The sequence below is a fragment of the Primulina tabacum genome, chromosome 1, assembly GCF_025594145.1.
Source record: "Primulina tabacum isolate GXHZ01 chromosome 1, ASM2559414v2, whole genome shotgun sequence".
Classification (NCBI taxonomy): Eukaryota; Viridiplantae; Streptophyta; class Magnoliopsida; order Lamiales; family Gesneriaceae; genus Primulina; species Primulina tabacum.
Genome location: NC_134550.1, coordinates 55,137,881 through 55,152,887, shown reverse-complemented (window position 1 = coordinate 55,152,887; position 15,007 = coordinate 55,137,881). Strand labels below are relative to the sequence as shown.

The 15,007-nt window shown below is 32.0% G+C and overlaps 2 protein-coding genes across 2 annotated transcripts; both read right to left on the bottom strand.

The window, feature by feature from the left end:
* Positions 1–2,608: 2,608 nt before the first annotated feature.
* Positions 2,609–6,943, bottom strand: LOC142513572 (uncharacterized). Its single transcript, XM_075619731.1, has 3 exons — positions 6,363–6,943; positions 5,924–6,085; positions 2,609–2,683 (listed from the first exon to the last, which is right to left on the bottom strand). The coding sequence occupies exons 1-3, from the start codon at positions 6,807–6,809 to the stop codon at positions 2,609–2,611; spliced, it is 684 nt and encodes a 227-aa protein (XP_075475846.1). The 5' UTR covers positions 6,810–6,943.
* Positions 6,944–9,083: 2,140 nt separating this feature from the next.
* LOC142551238 (uncharacterized) lies at positions 9,084–13,406 on the bottom strand. The gene is made up of 5 exons (XM_075660370.1): positions 13,279–13,406; positions 12,955–13,182; positions 9,687–9,771; positions 9,398–9,476; positions 9,084–9,300 (listed from the first exon to the last, which is right to left on the bottom strand). Exons 1-5 carry the CDS (start codon positions 13,375–13,377, stop codon positions 9,249–9,251), a joined length of 543 nt encoding a protein of 180 aa, XP_075516485.1. The 5' UTR covers positions 13,378–13,406; the 3' UTR covers positions 9,084–9,248.
* Between the last annotated feature and the right edge of the window lie 1,601 nt (positions 13,407–15,007).

Sequence of the window (15,007 nt, the reverse complement as noted above, 5' to 3'; positions counted from 1 at the left end):
TGCAGTAACTAAAGTAAAATTCAAATTTCTACGAATTTTCTCTCTTCATATCCTTTGATTTTCTCAGAAGATATTTGATAACATAAGCAACACAACTATTGTACAAAATAAAAGTAAAATAAGTTACGCGGATTTAAAAAGAGAAATTTTGAAAAATACGCAATGATCAATATTGGTCAATAAAAGATCAATTTTAACTCATTGAACTTTCGAAAAGACCTTATATATTTTCATTAAAACTTGTAATTTTTTTTTAATTTTCTTGAGTCTTTGGCCTGCATGGTACACACATACAAGAATTTTTTTATTATTTATTTAAATTTAAACAAACAAAAAAAGCATGGTCCACTCCAGGTAGCATTGGTCATCTGCTGTTGCCTTTAGTTGATTATAGGATTAGTTAATTTATATTTGATTATATATTATTTGACTAAAATAAAATTGAAGTAATTTTTTTGGACAAGTTTGGACAGAAAATTGATATTTTAAAGTATAGTCTTATCTGGTGGCTGTAAAATTAAGAAACAATTCCATGATCAGTCATTTTTGACTTAGACTCGTTTAATTTGGGGCGAATGTATCTGAGACACATCCAACCTCAGTCGTCGTCGTGTTATAAATTATCAAACGAGATTTAGTTCGTAATTTATGTTAAATATACCGCAATAGTCTTATCAAAACTAATGCATGGTTAAATTTTATATTACAATATATGGTCGGTCATATTTTCGTATATCTTCGAAATCGGGTGACTGATCCCTTGGTGCCTGTCAAGTTTTTTTATGTAAAAAGCTATATATAGCTATTTCCAGTTTTTTGTGAGACGATTTTACAAATTTTTATTCGTAAAACGTGTCACAAATTTAAACAGAGTGATGTTATTTATATATATTTATAGATTGATCATACGTGGTGTCACATGATGTCGGATTGTATGATTTGTTTGGAGAGAAATAATATGCATTATCGGGTTGTATTTTGTTGAACATTTTACCATTTATCAGTGATTTTATTATTGTTTATTTATATTATATTATGTTATATTATATTATATTATATTATATTATACCATTCAATTATTGAGTTCCACGTGATCTTTTACGTATCTCACATTGTTTTATTCGTGTTTATATTTAAAAATCCACTATTTTAGCCAGGTGGTCGGTAAATCTAGCAAGAAAGTTTTTTTCTGTTTCTTTAATTTTTAATTAATTTATTTGAACTAAGATAAAGTCAAGCCCTTTGATTGTGTTTCGATCTAAGGATTTTAAATGTATTTTGTTGTTTAGAGAAGTAAAATCATAAACTTCAAATTTACATCTTTCATGTTTATATATTATTTCATGTTAATTATGACGAATTTCAATTTCACTCCGTAACAATGTCACTTGAAATTCATTTTATTTTATGTAAATATAATCAAAATCTATGTATTTCAAATTGATCTCTCCAAGTGTATCTTTGATTCAAAATATATATATGGAGTGATATCAATATTGTGACAATTTATATTTCATTGTACCACTCTAAAAAATTTTATGTCCGGAGTGAGTCTAAAAATTTTAAAATATTATATCGATCGTAATTAGAGGCAGCGTTAGAAGATATTAAGTACTATGGAATTTATGACATTCGATCAATTAAATAATTAATAGTCAAATTTTGTTTATGTTCAAAAAGGAAATAAGGCATAAACATCGCAAAGAAAACTCACAAACAACAAAAATACATACATATATAATTATAGATATATGTACAGTCTATTTAATGCAAATAGTCCATTTCGCCAGGGCTAGCTAATTAAGAGTATCAGTTCGTCTTATATTAACTATCGTCTTAAAAAAACCAACTTATATTTAAATACTCAAAAATTTATTATATAATTCTTATATTAGATTTTCACATACAAGTTTTTCACAAATAATTTATTGTCATCGAGCCGAATATTTCATCTTAATTCAAATTATTTCTGACATATATAATCTCAATAATATAGAACAATAATAATTGTTTTCGTAAATAATTTCGTAAAAATCCGACTAGTATAACAAGAAACGTGTTAAAAATGATATTTTGAGATATTTTTCAAAAATAGAAAGTTTTGAGATAAACATATGAATTGAAGAAATTTGTTGAGAGGATTTCAGAACAGTTGACGGAATCGAATTTGAAATTTTCTATTTTAAATTATAGGATTTACGAAACTTTTCTAAAAAGACAAAAACGCGATTTCAGAGGCCTAAATGAATTAATTTCAAGTTTTCGAACCATGTCTCACAATTATGTTGTGAATATATTACTCGTTGGGTCGTTCCAAAGTGGACTGATACCACTTAAATGTCAACTGGATTATGAACCTATTGGCTCTGATACCACTTAAATGTCACGTCACGAGCCTCGAATTAGTCGACATCAGCGTTGTTCAACAATCACATAATCGTAAAACAACAAACATTGTAGTACAATATAAATCAAAACCAGTTTATATCACAAATATTATCAAATAGAATCGTTTTCACAACATAAATTTTAAAAACTATAAAAATATGCGAAAGCGTTTACAACTTGAATTAAAAACTTAAAAGAAAATATTTTTAATTAAACTTCTTCATTGTCCACTACCAGACCCAAAAGTTGACTTGTTCATGTTCCTCGATTTCCTCTTCTGACTTATCTGAGGAGGCTAGAGCAGGGTGAGTGATATGATCGTCATTCAACAAGTGAGGTTGTTCGAGCCCATACATAACAAATACACATGATTTACGAAATGACATATCATATCATGTATAAAATAATTCGCATAACATATCATCAGCATGAACATAAACATATTTGGCCTTACGCACAAAGATTCATCTACTTTCCATGTTTTACAGATATCAGTCCATAATTTTTATTCTTTTAAGGGGACGATGCCATATAATGGTTACAATTCCATCATTTCAGGGCTATAACTTATCATACATTGGATTACCAATCATATCTTGATAAGTAAATCTTAATTTTTTTTGATCTTCTTGGTTAGGAATTCTTGATTTTTTGCTAGGCATGTTTTGAAATATGCATGTATCTTCTTATCGTGTTGGCATTTATTTTTCATCTTGATATTTAGAAATTTCGAAATTATACACTCAAAATTTCAAAATATATATACATAATTGTATATATCCAATATCTCTTTATTTAAATTCTTAGATCATATATCCCAAACATGAAAATATAGGCATATTATCATCTTAAATTTTGAACACTTTAGGTACTTGCACATAAAAATTTAATTATCATGCATAACTTTAGATAATCTTGGTAATCTTTGATATCATGGTACAAATTTTTTAGTACAAAATAATACAGGGTTTGGAAATGCGGATTTTACATTGTCGGGGTTGTGGATCGGGTCCGATTTTGATACCCCTACCGACAAAAACGATAGACTCCGGTCAACATAAGTCAAAAACGAAAACAATTCAAGTTATATGACTAAAAATGTAAATTCATTATTAACAATTAAAGTAATGAAGATCTCACTTTCAAGGAAAAAAATTAATCAATAACTTCGAAATAATTCTCAGAATAAAATCAATCAAGAACTTTGAAATAATACTCAAAATTGTCATGGTTGCCAAGTTCCAATTTGTAGTTGTACCGTTCTGCTCAAGCTATTAAGATCTAATTACATAAACATAAAATCTAACATCAAACGTAAACTGTAATAATAAGGGAAAATATCTAAATCGTCTACTAAGTTTGTCTATTTTGTATTTTAGCCATGCAAGTTATTTGTGTTTTGGCTTTTGATCAATTTTCTCCGGAGTTCAGATATGACGTCAGAAAATACTGATGTGATATCAGAAAATATTGATATAATGTTCGTTGTCACTTTATCGCTCCATCATTAAATTACTAAACACCAAAACACAATCTAACTTACTAGACCAAAGCTCAAATTTTATTACTTTACGGGATTAGTTAAAAAACAAAATAACCAAACTTAAAAGATAATTTTGACTATTATTCCGTAATAATAATACACGTTAGCATTCCGCGCAATTCGATGAAAAACCAACTACCTGAATAATCAGTTATCTTGATATTGGACTTATTGATTACTTAATTATATCGTATTCCTTGCAATAATTTACAAGAGAGGCTATCTCAAGAGACGTGTGCGAAATAGAATTGTTGACAAGTTTTCCCTTTTTTTTTTTTTTTTTTTGGAAACTTATCTCAATAGTACTGTAATACCATCTAAGTTTGTGAATAAATTAAATTTTCAAGGGTTGAAAAGATATTAATTTATTTTTTAAACAGTTTGAATTGACTGTATATTTCGGAAAAATATACAAATTTTTGTTAATTAAGTCGTTGTATTATATAGTCTTTTCTTCTTCTTCTTTAAGCCCCCCACCCGACTGCTCCGGGGGACGAGAATATATATACATATATATATATATAGATCTATATATATCCATCGACATCTGAAAACTTTTATTTTTTTGCACAAAAGTACTTGTTTTACGTGATTAGTATATTATTACATATGACATACATTTCACCCCTCAAAATGGGAAAAAAAATTTAAAGATATTAGTTTAAAGTTTTAAAAAAGAGTAATAGATAATTTTTTATTTACGCTCTCAGAAATTTTGGTGTGTACTGAATAAACCATTGAACTAACACGACACTTTGCAAATCACGTTAACACAATAGTACTATGATATCAACATGTTCTAAATTTTCAACAAAATGGTTCAAACTTAAACAGTCATACACATTTTAATTTTGTGTGTTATATTGCAAGATTGCTCTAGTGATGATTTTGTCGATTCGAGAGGTTTGAAAGAAAATCATCGATCGAGTCTATGTCAGACATCTAGATTCTCGGTGGATGTGAGGAATATGGTATATATTATTGTTAGCAGCTCTATTGTGATATAGTTTCACAAATCTTTATCCATGAGACGGTCCATATATCATGCTCATATTTACAATAATAAGTAATATTTTTGACATAAAGAATAATGTTTTTCTATGGTTGTCACAAAATAAAATATCATTTTCAAAAAATTGACTCGTGAGACCTTCTTACGAAAGTTTTTGTAATTGTTGTAAGTGCACAATTACAATACTTTATAAAGCGATTCAAATATTTTCACAGCCAAAACTTATTATTATTAAATCAGACAAACATTTGATCATTTGACCTATATTTTTGGGTAACATTAGTATGTGCGATAGATAATAGGGTTTAGGGTTGGGCAAGGCCATGCAGTAGTTATGTGGTTTGACAGTCCAAGTAAGGATGAAAATTGTGGATTTTTTCACCTCGACTTAATTGATACATGATTTTGATCAAATGTTACATATATATATAATTTATTAAAATCTTGAATTCAATTGTACGTACGATTTTTTAGGGTAAATCATATATATGTGTGTGGGGATTAAAATTAACAAAAATATGTATATATTTTTTATTGAGAAAATATATTGTGTGAAAGCACGATTGAGTTGTCAAATATTCAATGATCAATACATGCAAGTTGCAATTCTTTTCTTGTAGATCGTTCTCCTTAGGGATCCCATATTATATTTAAAATAATTGAATTCTTTTTATAATCCGAGGAATTTTTAAAATATTTATTTTTTTGAAAAATAATAATAATTAATGAATTCGTCGTTGTATTCATTAAAAGTTTTTTTTTTCCATTTGTAATTTTTTTTATGTATTTGCGTCAGTAAAAACTTCGATAATAAAACTTCTCAGCATCGACTGTGGTAGAAGAGTATGTCTCTTGTGAGACGGTCTCACACCGATATTCACATTAAAAAGTAATACTTTTAGCATAAAAAGTAATACTTTTTCATGGATGACCAAGTAAGATATTTGTCTCACAAAAGACGAACCGTGAGACCGTCTCACACAAGTTTTTGCTTCAGAAGAGGTTCCAGAGATTTGTAACTGTTCAAAGCCTTCTAAAATCTTATAGCTCTCGATTAATTCTTTCATAGATTCACCAAATTCAGACATGTTGTGGGGCTGCAGTACATATGCTTTGAACTCGTCTTTCATCCACTGCATAGGCTACAAATACACAGAAATGGAAATAAGATTAAGTTGATGCTTCCGATTAACATGCATCATTCATATAGAAAGAATGGAAAACAAATCTAAAGTTAAAAAATGACGGAATTCATAGTTACACTTATACAAGGACAAACTTGAGAAACACAAAAACCATCACTAATTAACATTTGATTCAAAATTCCAAACAAAGAATATAATTTTTCATTTTAAAAGAATAAAAATAAGCATTCAAGGCAGTGAATACAAATGATCAAGCTACAAAATATCATCATACCTCACATCCAGTTTCTAAAGCAAGTTTGAAGAAACCGAGTGACACCGAATGCTTATTAGCAGACTCAGAGAGCTTAATCTGAGACAACCAATAAGATGCTGATGATACAACACTGAATTTCTTCCGGCTAGATGACCTAGAAACATCAGAAACTGGAGTATCACTTTTCCGGTTATTGCTGTCAGACCTCCTTCCTCTAGCCTCATATATTGGGGTTATATTGCCAAAAGATTTTGCAGCAGGGCAGGCACTTGACTTGGAAGGAATAGAGAATCGCTGGGGTGTTCTGGCAGATTTTTCGTTCCCAGATATGTCAAGAACACTCACGCTCTTACTCACACCAGATGCTGGCCTTGCACTGAATGCAAAAATCGACAAAAAAAAAAATATTAGCACGCAGCATTCAATCCAACAGTACATGCATGGGGAAAAGGATAGCATTTGCATCTTCACGAACCTTCAAATACTGTAATCTAACATTATTTTGTCATTAAACTTTCACATAAATGCTCAGAGCAAAAAATCAAAATTTATATCATATATTCATTTCTACGACTAGTCACTTTGAGGGCATATAGAAAACAGATACACCTCAATTCTAATAATTAAAGCTGCATATTATATTATTATATTATGTAAAGAATATTGCTTGACATATATAACGTTATATAATAATGTAAAGTTATGAATTTGTGTTATATCATGATGAAGTGTTGTGTCAAATGTTACAATATTTAAGACAACATGCAGCGGAATATTAAAGTTTGTAACACAAATTGACTTTAAATAAATAGATGTGCAAGATTAAATATGCACAAGTATAAATACTTGCGCGGTGCCTTGGGGAAAAAATTAATCACTAGAAAACCAAAGCATTTACAAAAACCAATCACTAGTGATTATGACTAAAATCAATTTCCCCAACACATTGAGAAAATAAATAGCTTTCTAAAAACAACTCCAAATACTAAAACAAGGGTAAGAAAGTAGAAACGTGATGTCAAAAGCTTGGAGCAACAAAACCCGATCTTAAGCCAACACTTGCACGCGTGTTGTCTGAAATGTCTCTAACAATTACGGCAGCACGAGCAACAACACTCTTTAAAACAACAACGTCCTCGTAGTATATTTTTCTCTGAGATTCACGACGTTACCATGAAAACTTTCAAGCAAAGAGTGAAAAACACGAGAGCAATAAATCGAAGAAGCTCCACGAAAAATCTCTCCTCCAAGAAAAACTCTTCCACGAAAAATCCTACACGTGAACTCTCTGAATTTTTCTTTCCAATGCTTTTGAATCTTCATCTCTTATTTATAAATGTTTCATCTTCTATGATTTATCTTGACGGAAATCTATAAGATATGTTATACAAGAATTATATTAGAAACAAAATCAATAATATCATATCATGTAAATCATTATCATAAATAATATGCAAAACTTAATATTCCACACAATCTTATCAAGAAAGAAATTAAATTTAAGGAAGATATTATATCACAATAAAATATTAACATAATTATCTAAAAAGGAAAAACCATAATTAAATGTTAAATATCATATCAACAAAAAAAAATATATCTTGAGAAATAAATTTAATATGAAAATTATATTTCCTTTCCTATTACATTTTATTTTTCTCCGGAGGGAATCTTATAATTTTGATCAGTCAAAAAAGGCAAAAGGAATACTTCTGAACTCGAAGTTGGCGTATTAACATGGGATGACTCCATATGGTACTTTTTTTCGAATATATAATAATAATTTGACCAATATTTATTGCAATTTTCACAAGAAAACAAATATATAAGAGGGATGATTTTAATTTTTGTACATGATTTTTCATTTACACATGGGGAGATGAGGATCCAATTCGGAAATTGGGTGGAAATTCGATTGGTACTATATTATTATAATTGAATATCAACGATAAAATTATGGTGAATATATAGAGGAAAGACTAAGAAGATGTTATTGTATTGATCCAAAACTATGGTTCAAATTTAGACTATACACTACTAAATTAAAAGTGAAGAAATCTTTGAAAAGCTTATAAGATGCTTGTGCTCTATAATTACGTAACTCGTTTAATCACTTCGAGATTCTAAACAGTTTTATAAAATATTCTACTGTGTTATATGTGAATGTATTTAGGACAGATGGATTTCAAATTCATAGATTTCAAATATAGGTACTCTATAATTACGTAACTCGTTTAATAACTTCGAGATTCTAAACAGTTCTATAAAAGACCTTACTGTAATATCTATGGTTACATTTGGATTGATATATATTTTTTCAGAAACTTTTTTGTTTTCAGAAAATTTTTATTATAACGTCGTTCAGACGGTAGAAGCAGTGAAAAAAAATTTCGGCGGCTTCTTAAACAAGGACATTCGGTTTATTTAATTATAATAATCCATATTAATAAATATATATTTATTTTCTCTTCTTTCTTCCTATAAAATCTAATATTATTTCTTTCTAAAGATTACAAACACTCTGTAGAATCAAAATTAATATCAAAAGGAAAAAAAATAAAAGAAAGGAGAAAGGTGATTAATATAGAGTATTTTTCAATTTTATTTAACTGACACCGAGAAATTCATCGAGAAACTATCAATAATCCATTCGCATGTTGGAATAATGATTCAAGAAAAAAATATTGCTTGTAAAATCTGAAACTATTCAATTTTGAAATACTGGAAAGAGATGGTAAAGATTAAAATGGCTTGCTATCAACAATACAAAGTTTTTTCTCATCCTTACACTGAACTGATAGTTTTTTAAAATTCTAAATAACACTAACTACCACCTCTTTGGTCGTAGGATCGACTTTCGCATGCATGTAACTCGATATCCATAGCCGACGACAGCAAAATCGCTCATGATGGCTTTCCAAAGAGAGGTATGAGTTGTTTCTCCAACTCTACTAATCTGGAACAACCGGATAATAGATCATGCGTGCGAAATTGGAATAAACCGATCAACTTTTACAGATTCAGAGCAAAAGAAGGATATATTCATTACTTACATTTCATATTTCCGCGAAGCTTCACTATGTTTCGCTCTATACATCTCGCTGCCTTTGGGTATGGTGCTAGGATCATTGCCTGCAATAATCGATAAGCCATTAGAACTTCTTCATATGCAAAACTATGCACAACAACGTCCAAAAGTACATGTAGTAACCACTGACGCAGGTGTGGCTATCTGTTACACAACCAATTCAACAGTTTTCTCAACGATAATAATGCATCAGTTCCCAATGATACATGTTTGACAACTAAATCCAGCTACAAATTTCTACTTTGAGGAATTACCAGTAGAATGAGGAGACTCAGTAGCTTTTACTTGAACAGTCTGATGAACCCTAGTGGGAGGAGGCAACTTAGCAACAATCAATCCCTGATTAATTTGGAAACAGATTGAGAGTTAAGAGTCTATCTCACGTATAAAACTATAAAATGTTTAAAATAAAAAAAAACTAAATGGCAGCTGTATATCTTAAAATAAAGGAAATAAAAGAGGATTAGCATGAAATTTAGCCAAGGGTCTTATCCTACACCAAAGATTAATTATCCAAAAGGCTAATCCAAAGGCTCAATTGCATTTTCACCAGTGTGTTCGTTGAAAGAGGCAATAGGCTATTGCAACTATGGCTAAATTAAAAAACGATGCTCACCGGGAACTATGGAAATTTCAAAACATTTTAAACAGTTTACAAGTGAATGGCAAAATTATTCTCATTATTGTTTTTGGAAAAAGAAATGATAGTAACTTGCCCATGGCCACAATTATATAACACCACTCTCTGAACAAGTACTTTTGCTGAGAGATCAATGATGGGACAGGATCATCAAGTATCATAAATATTAGTTTTCAGTTGATTTCGTTTTTTAGGTTCTCTGATACGGCCATTCCACTCAATGTTGACCAAGCGGTGATGATAATTGCGAATGAAGCACACCAGGAACAGAAAGATCTGAAGCCCAATCATGACATAAATACACGTCATCGTTCTAGAAGGCAACAAAAACCCACATGGGTGAAAGATTACGTCATGTGAATGGCAAAACATCATTTCCATCCTTTTAGTTAGTTGCAAATTTGTCATGCTGTTTTTTATCTTGTTTTTCCATAAATTAGAGGAAGTAAAAATTGTAAATTTAGGGGAAAAGCGAGATTTCCAGAAAGTTAAGATCGTTTTTTCTCGTTCAAGGAGTGAGCACAAACTCGAATTGTGTTCATCACTGTCATCGGTGCTCTCATTGAGAGGAACAAAGACATAGCTGAAGCCAGGCGCCAATTGGAGGCCAATTTTAGCCATTTTGTTTTGCTGCCAGTGAAACATTCACCAGCTACTTTGTCTTCTCCGGCAGGCCAGACCACTACTTTGTACATGTCCAACAAACCACAGGGTGTTCTTCCTCCTACACCATCCAGCGTTTCATTCAAGAAATTAACTCCAGCAGAGATTCAGGACAAGAGAGCAAGGGGCAAATGATAGACTCCAGGCAGCCTCGGACTCAGGTGAGGACCTTGAGGTTAGTTTACACATACTTAATAACGCATCGAATCCTAGACTTTTCCGTATTACGGCCACACACTGCAATGTTCCTGTGAAAATACTGGAAGCCATAATAATTTCATTCAAGAAGGGCTACCTGAAAAGTTGGGATTGAATTGCATCAATGCTAAAAGGTTTCGTGTGTATATGGGGAATGGTCAGCATCTATGGTGTGATAAAATTTGTCCTCGAGTTTCTTTCTTATTACAAGGCCATGAGTTCTTTATAGATCTCTTTTTCTTCACCTATTTGGGGTTTGGACGTTGTCTTGGGCATGCAATGGTTGCGCAAATTGGGGTCGTGTTTTCATGATCATGAAGCCTTGACCATGGAATTCTCTTTTAATGGTTAACACATTTGTTTAGAAGGCAACAAACTGGCAAGGAAAGAACCTATCTCTTATTATCAGCTGTACACCACTTTTCGCCAGCATTTCATCACTTCATGTTATTCAATTACTGGCTCCCAGTTCAGGGACCCCAAGTTACTTCTGCCTCTATTACTGCTCGTGGGTATCTCGGCTGCAAGAGTGATAACCAAAGGGCAGCAACAAAACAAGCAAATATTAGTCCAATGATCTAATAGTTTCCCGGAGGATGCTACCTGGGAGGACTTCAAGAAGTTTTGTTCGTCATAGTCTCACTTTAACCTTGAGGACAAGGTTGTTTTTTATGAGGAAGGGAGTGATAAGGCCATTCCACTCACATGGGCCCAGCGATAACGGACCAACAGTTACAAGATTGGGCCAACCAAGGGATAATTGTGACTGAAGCGGACCAAGAACAGAAAGATCAGAAGCCCAATCATGACACAAATACATGTGCAGAAGGAGAGAGTGAAAGCATCGAGCATCATCGTTCTAGAAGGCACCGAAAACCCACATGGATGAAGGATCACGTCGTGTGAACGGCGGGGCATCATTTCCATCCTTTTAGTTAGTTACAATTTGTTGTGCTATTTTTTTTCTTGTTTTTCCGTAAATCAGAGGAAGTATAAATTGTAAATGGAGGGGAAACGAGAGATATCCAGAAATTTGAGATTGTTTTTTCTTGTTCAAGGAGTTAGCACAAACTCGAATTGTGTTCATCACTATCATTGGATAATTGTGAATGAAACAGACCAAGAACAGAAAGATCCGAAGCCCATCTTGTAATTGTTGATCCATTACCGCTGGGCCCATGTTGATTGGAGTGGTGCCATATCATGCTCCAAACCAAAAATTCGATTGTCGAAGAGTGTTTTTAAGGTGTTATTGGCTTGAAGATGATGGCAGTGAGTTTCATCAAATCCTATTCCTTCCCTAAGTTTTGTTGCTTGACATGATGACGATGGAGGATGGGGAGAAAATGAATGCGGCATAAGAAAAATTTGTGGTGCCTTGGATTGCGAATGTGAAAGGGGTAGCAGATAGGAGAACAACTCGTGGTGGGCAGCAGTTACAAACTGGTGGAGGAGTGAGGGCAAGGTGGCATCATAATTTCCGCACAGAGGATTTGGAGTGGCTCGGTGGATATATGATACTGGGCAGAGCTGCTTTTGAGGGGAGGGTGGTTTCGCAAGGGTGTAGTGGCATTACTGAGACTAATATGGCACATGTTATGATGATGTATCTCCAGGGAAGCAAAGATGCTGGAGGTTGTAGCTGGTGAGGTGAGTACGGCAGTGGAGGATGACTGATTCGCTGCTATCAATGACATTCAGAGCAGTGAATTTCGAAAACAGGGTGTACAAGAATTGTGAACATTAATTTTTTTCTGTCGCCGCCATAGTACCTAAAAACCTTTTCCCCTCACTTATTATAGTTAATTTCTTAGAAAAATGCTAGATGGAATTAGTGAAACACAAGAAGCAATAAGCACAAAGAACTCCAATTTCCGTAATGATAAGGTAATCATTTAAGCAAACAAGTAGAGAGCAAATCAACTTGAAAAAACTCCAAAAGAAATCTAATTTTTTATGTTCGATTTTCCAACCCCAAAAAAGGTAAATCAATGTCCTCTCCCGCGAACAATAAAAAATACCTGCTTTTCCTTTCGCTTCAAAATCTTTACATGGCACTTCTTTATGTAATGCATCAAATGGTAGCGCGAATGCCTTGCATACAGATGATCTCTAATTTCTGGGTTAGCATTCAGCCAATCGGATACGTCCGCTGACTTAATTACCTCATCAGTGTCCAGTAACTCTAGCCAAGAATAGACTGGCATCCATTGATCGGTACGCTGAAATCTATGATCGTATAATTTCTCCTGTCCAAGAACAAATTCAGAGCTTTAACAGTACAATTTACTAAAATTCAAAATCATAGATGAAAAGGGAAATTGATTATACTCAACGGGAATTACCATAGTGGGTCGTTCGGAATTTGGGGCGTTTTGGTGCTGTAAATTTGCTGCGAGGAGGCCGAGAAGAGCAGGTGAAGATATGCACACTAGTCCCTTCATTATATATATTTCAAATTTGTGGTGCTTTTTCCTCGAGTTCTTGAATTTTGATCACAATTTATAAAGTCATATAAATGAATCAAGTCGTTTATGAGCTGCTCGAAGTTCGGTTCGACAAAGTACTCATTTGAGATTGTTCATTAAACTTATCGAATAGAACTCGAGCTTGATTTTGAATTCAACTATTTTATCGAGTTGAGTCGAGCTCGAATTTAATGGTATTTGGCTCGTAAACTTGCGAGCTTGTTCGCTAGTTCGACCTCGAACTCAAGCTTGAGTGATTTATTGAGCCGCGAATTTAGCAACATGCATTGTTTATTTGTATCCAACGTTAAGTTTTAGTGAGAGATGATAGCGAATGTAATAAAATGATATGTCTTTTGTGAGATGGTTTCACAAATCTTTATATGTGAGACATGCCAACCCTATCGATATTCACAATAAAAATAATATTCTTAGCATAAAAAGTAATATTTTTTCATGGATGACCCAAATAAGATATTCGTCTCATAAAATATGACATGTGAAACTGTTTCACACAAGTTTTTGTCTATTAGTTGACATTTTGACTAAGAATGCTCAAAAAACTAAAAAATGAGTTTGTTTAATGAGCTCGAAAACGAATCTGTTTAACAAGTCAAACTCATTAAACATTATAAACGAGCTATTAACGAATCGAACTCGAGATATTCGCGAGCTTTGTAATTTTCAAACGATCCGATGAGCTCGAGACTAATTATAAAAGCTTGAATCGAGCTCAAGTCTATGTATATCTTAAACAAGCGGAGCTCGAACATTCGGCTCGACTCATTTACATCCCTACAATTTACTCAATTTCGATTAATTTTACACCCGATCGAGCTCCATTTGAACCGGGAATCAAAATCAAAACCCATCTCCCCTAAAACTAAAACCATTTTTTTATTATTATTAAATATTTAAAAATGGTATTTTTACTTCCATTTTGAAATTAATTTTTAAAAATATATATTTCTATTTTATATTTCAAAATTAACTAGTTAGTTTCGGTTCTGAACATGAGAATGAAATTGAAATATATGATATCATTGTTATTTTATCTAGCAAAAGCAATTCTCAAGTGATATACTTGGGCATGTTATTGTCAGCGTCGAACCTAATAAAAATATGTATAGAATAAATTACTATTACAAGAAGAGTAGATCTATTGTGAAACGATCTCACGAATTTTTATCTGTGAGACGGGTCAATCCTACCGATATTCACAATAAAAGTAATAATTTTAGCATAAAAAGTAATATTTTTTAATGGATGACCCAAATAAGAGATCCGTCTCACAAAATACGACCCGTGAGATCGTCTCACACAAACTTTTGCCTTACAAAAATGGATCAATGATAAATATTTTTTTTCGAAAAAAGTTTCGAATTAAAAAAATTTAAAAGGAAAGAACAAGAACTGCATTATTTATTATTTTTTCTAATGACGTGCGATCCTTTTTGTCATTTTTTTTTACGTTAATTGAAATCGTTAATTTTTTTATTATAAAAAATCGAATTTTGATCAATGACCAAATATTAATTAAGTTGGAGATCTAAGCCAAAAGTATTTATTATTATTATTATTATTATTATTATTTCAGAGTAAGTTT

Excerpts from the sequence above, each read along its gene's own strand:
- LOC142513572 (XM_075619731.1), bottom strand. The coding sequence starts at position 6,809 with ATGCAAATGCTATCCTTTTCCCCATGCATGTACTGTTGGATTGAATGC. Across the intron at positions 6,086-6,362 it reads CTTTAGAAACTGGATGTGAG|CCTATGCAGTGGATGAAAGA; the intron begins GTATGATGATAT and ends GTGTATTTGTAG. Across the intron at positions 2,684-5,923 it reads CTTCTGAAGCAAAAACTTGT|CCTCCTCAGATAAGTCAGAA; the intron begins GTGAGACGGTCT and ends ACCCTGCTCTAG.
- LOC142551238 (XM_075660370.1), bottom strand. The coding sequence starts at position 13,377 with ATGAAGGGACTAGTGTGCATATCTTCACCTGCTCTTCTCGGCCTCCTC. Across the intron at positions 9,772-12,954 it reads TGAAGCGAAAGGAAAAGCAG|GGATTGATTGTTGCTAAGTT; the intron begins GTATTTTTTATT and ends CAAATTAATCAG. Across the intron at positions 9,477-9,686 it reads TGAGTCTCCTCATTCTACTG|GCAATGATCCTAGCACCATA; the intron begins GTAATTCCTCAA and ends CGATTATTGCAG.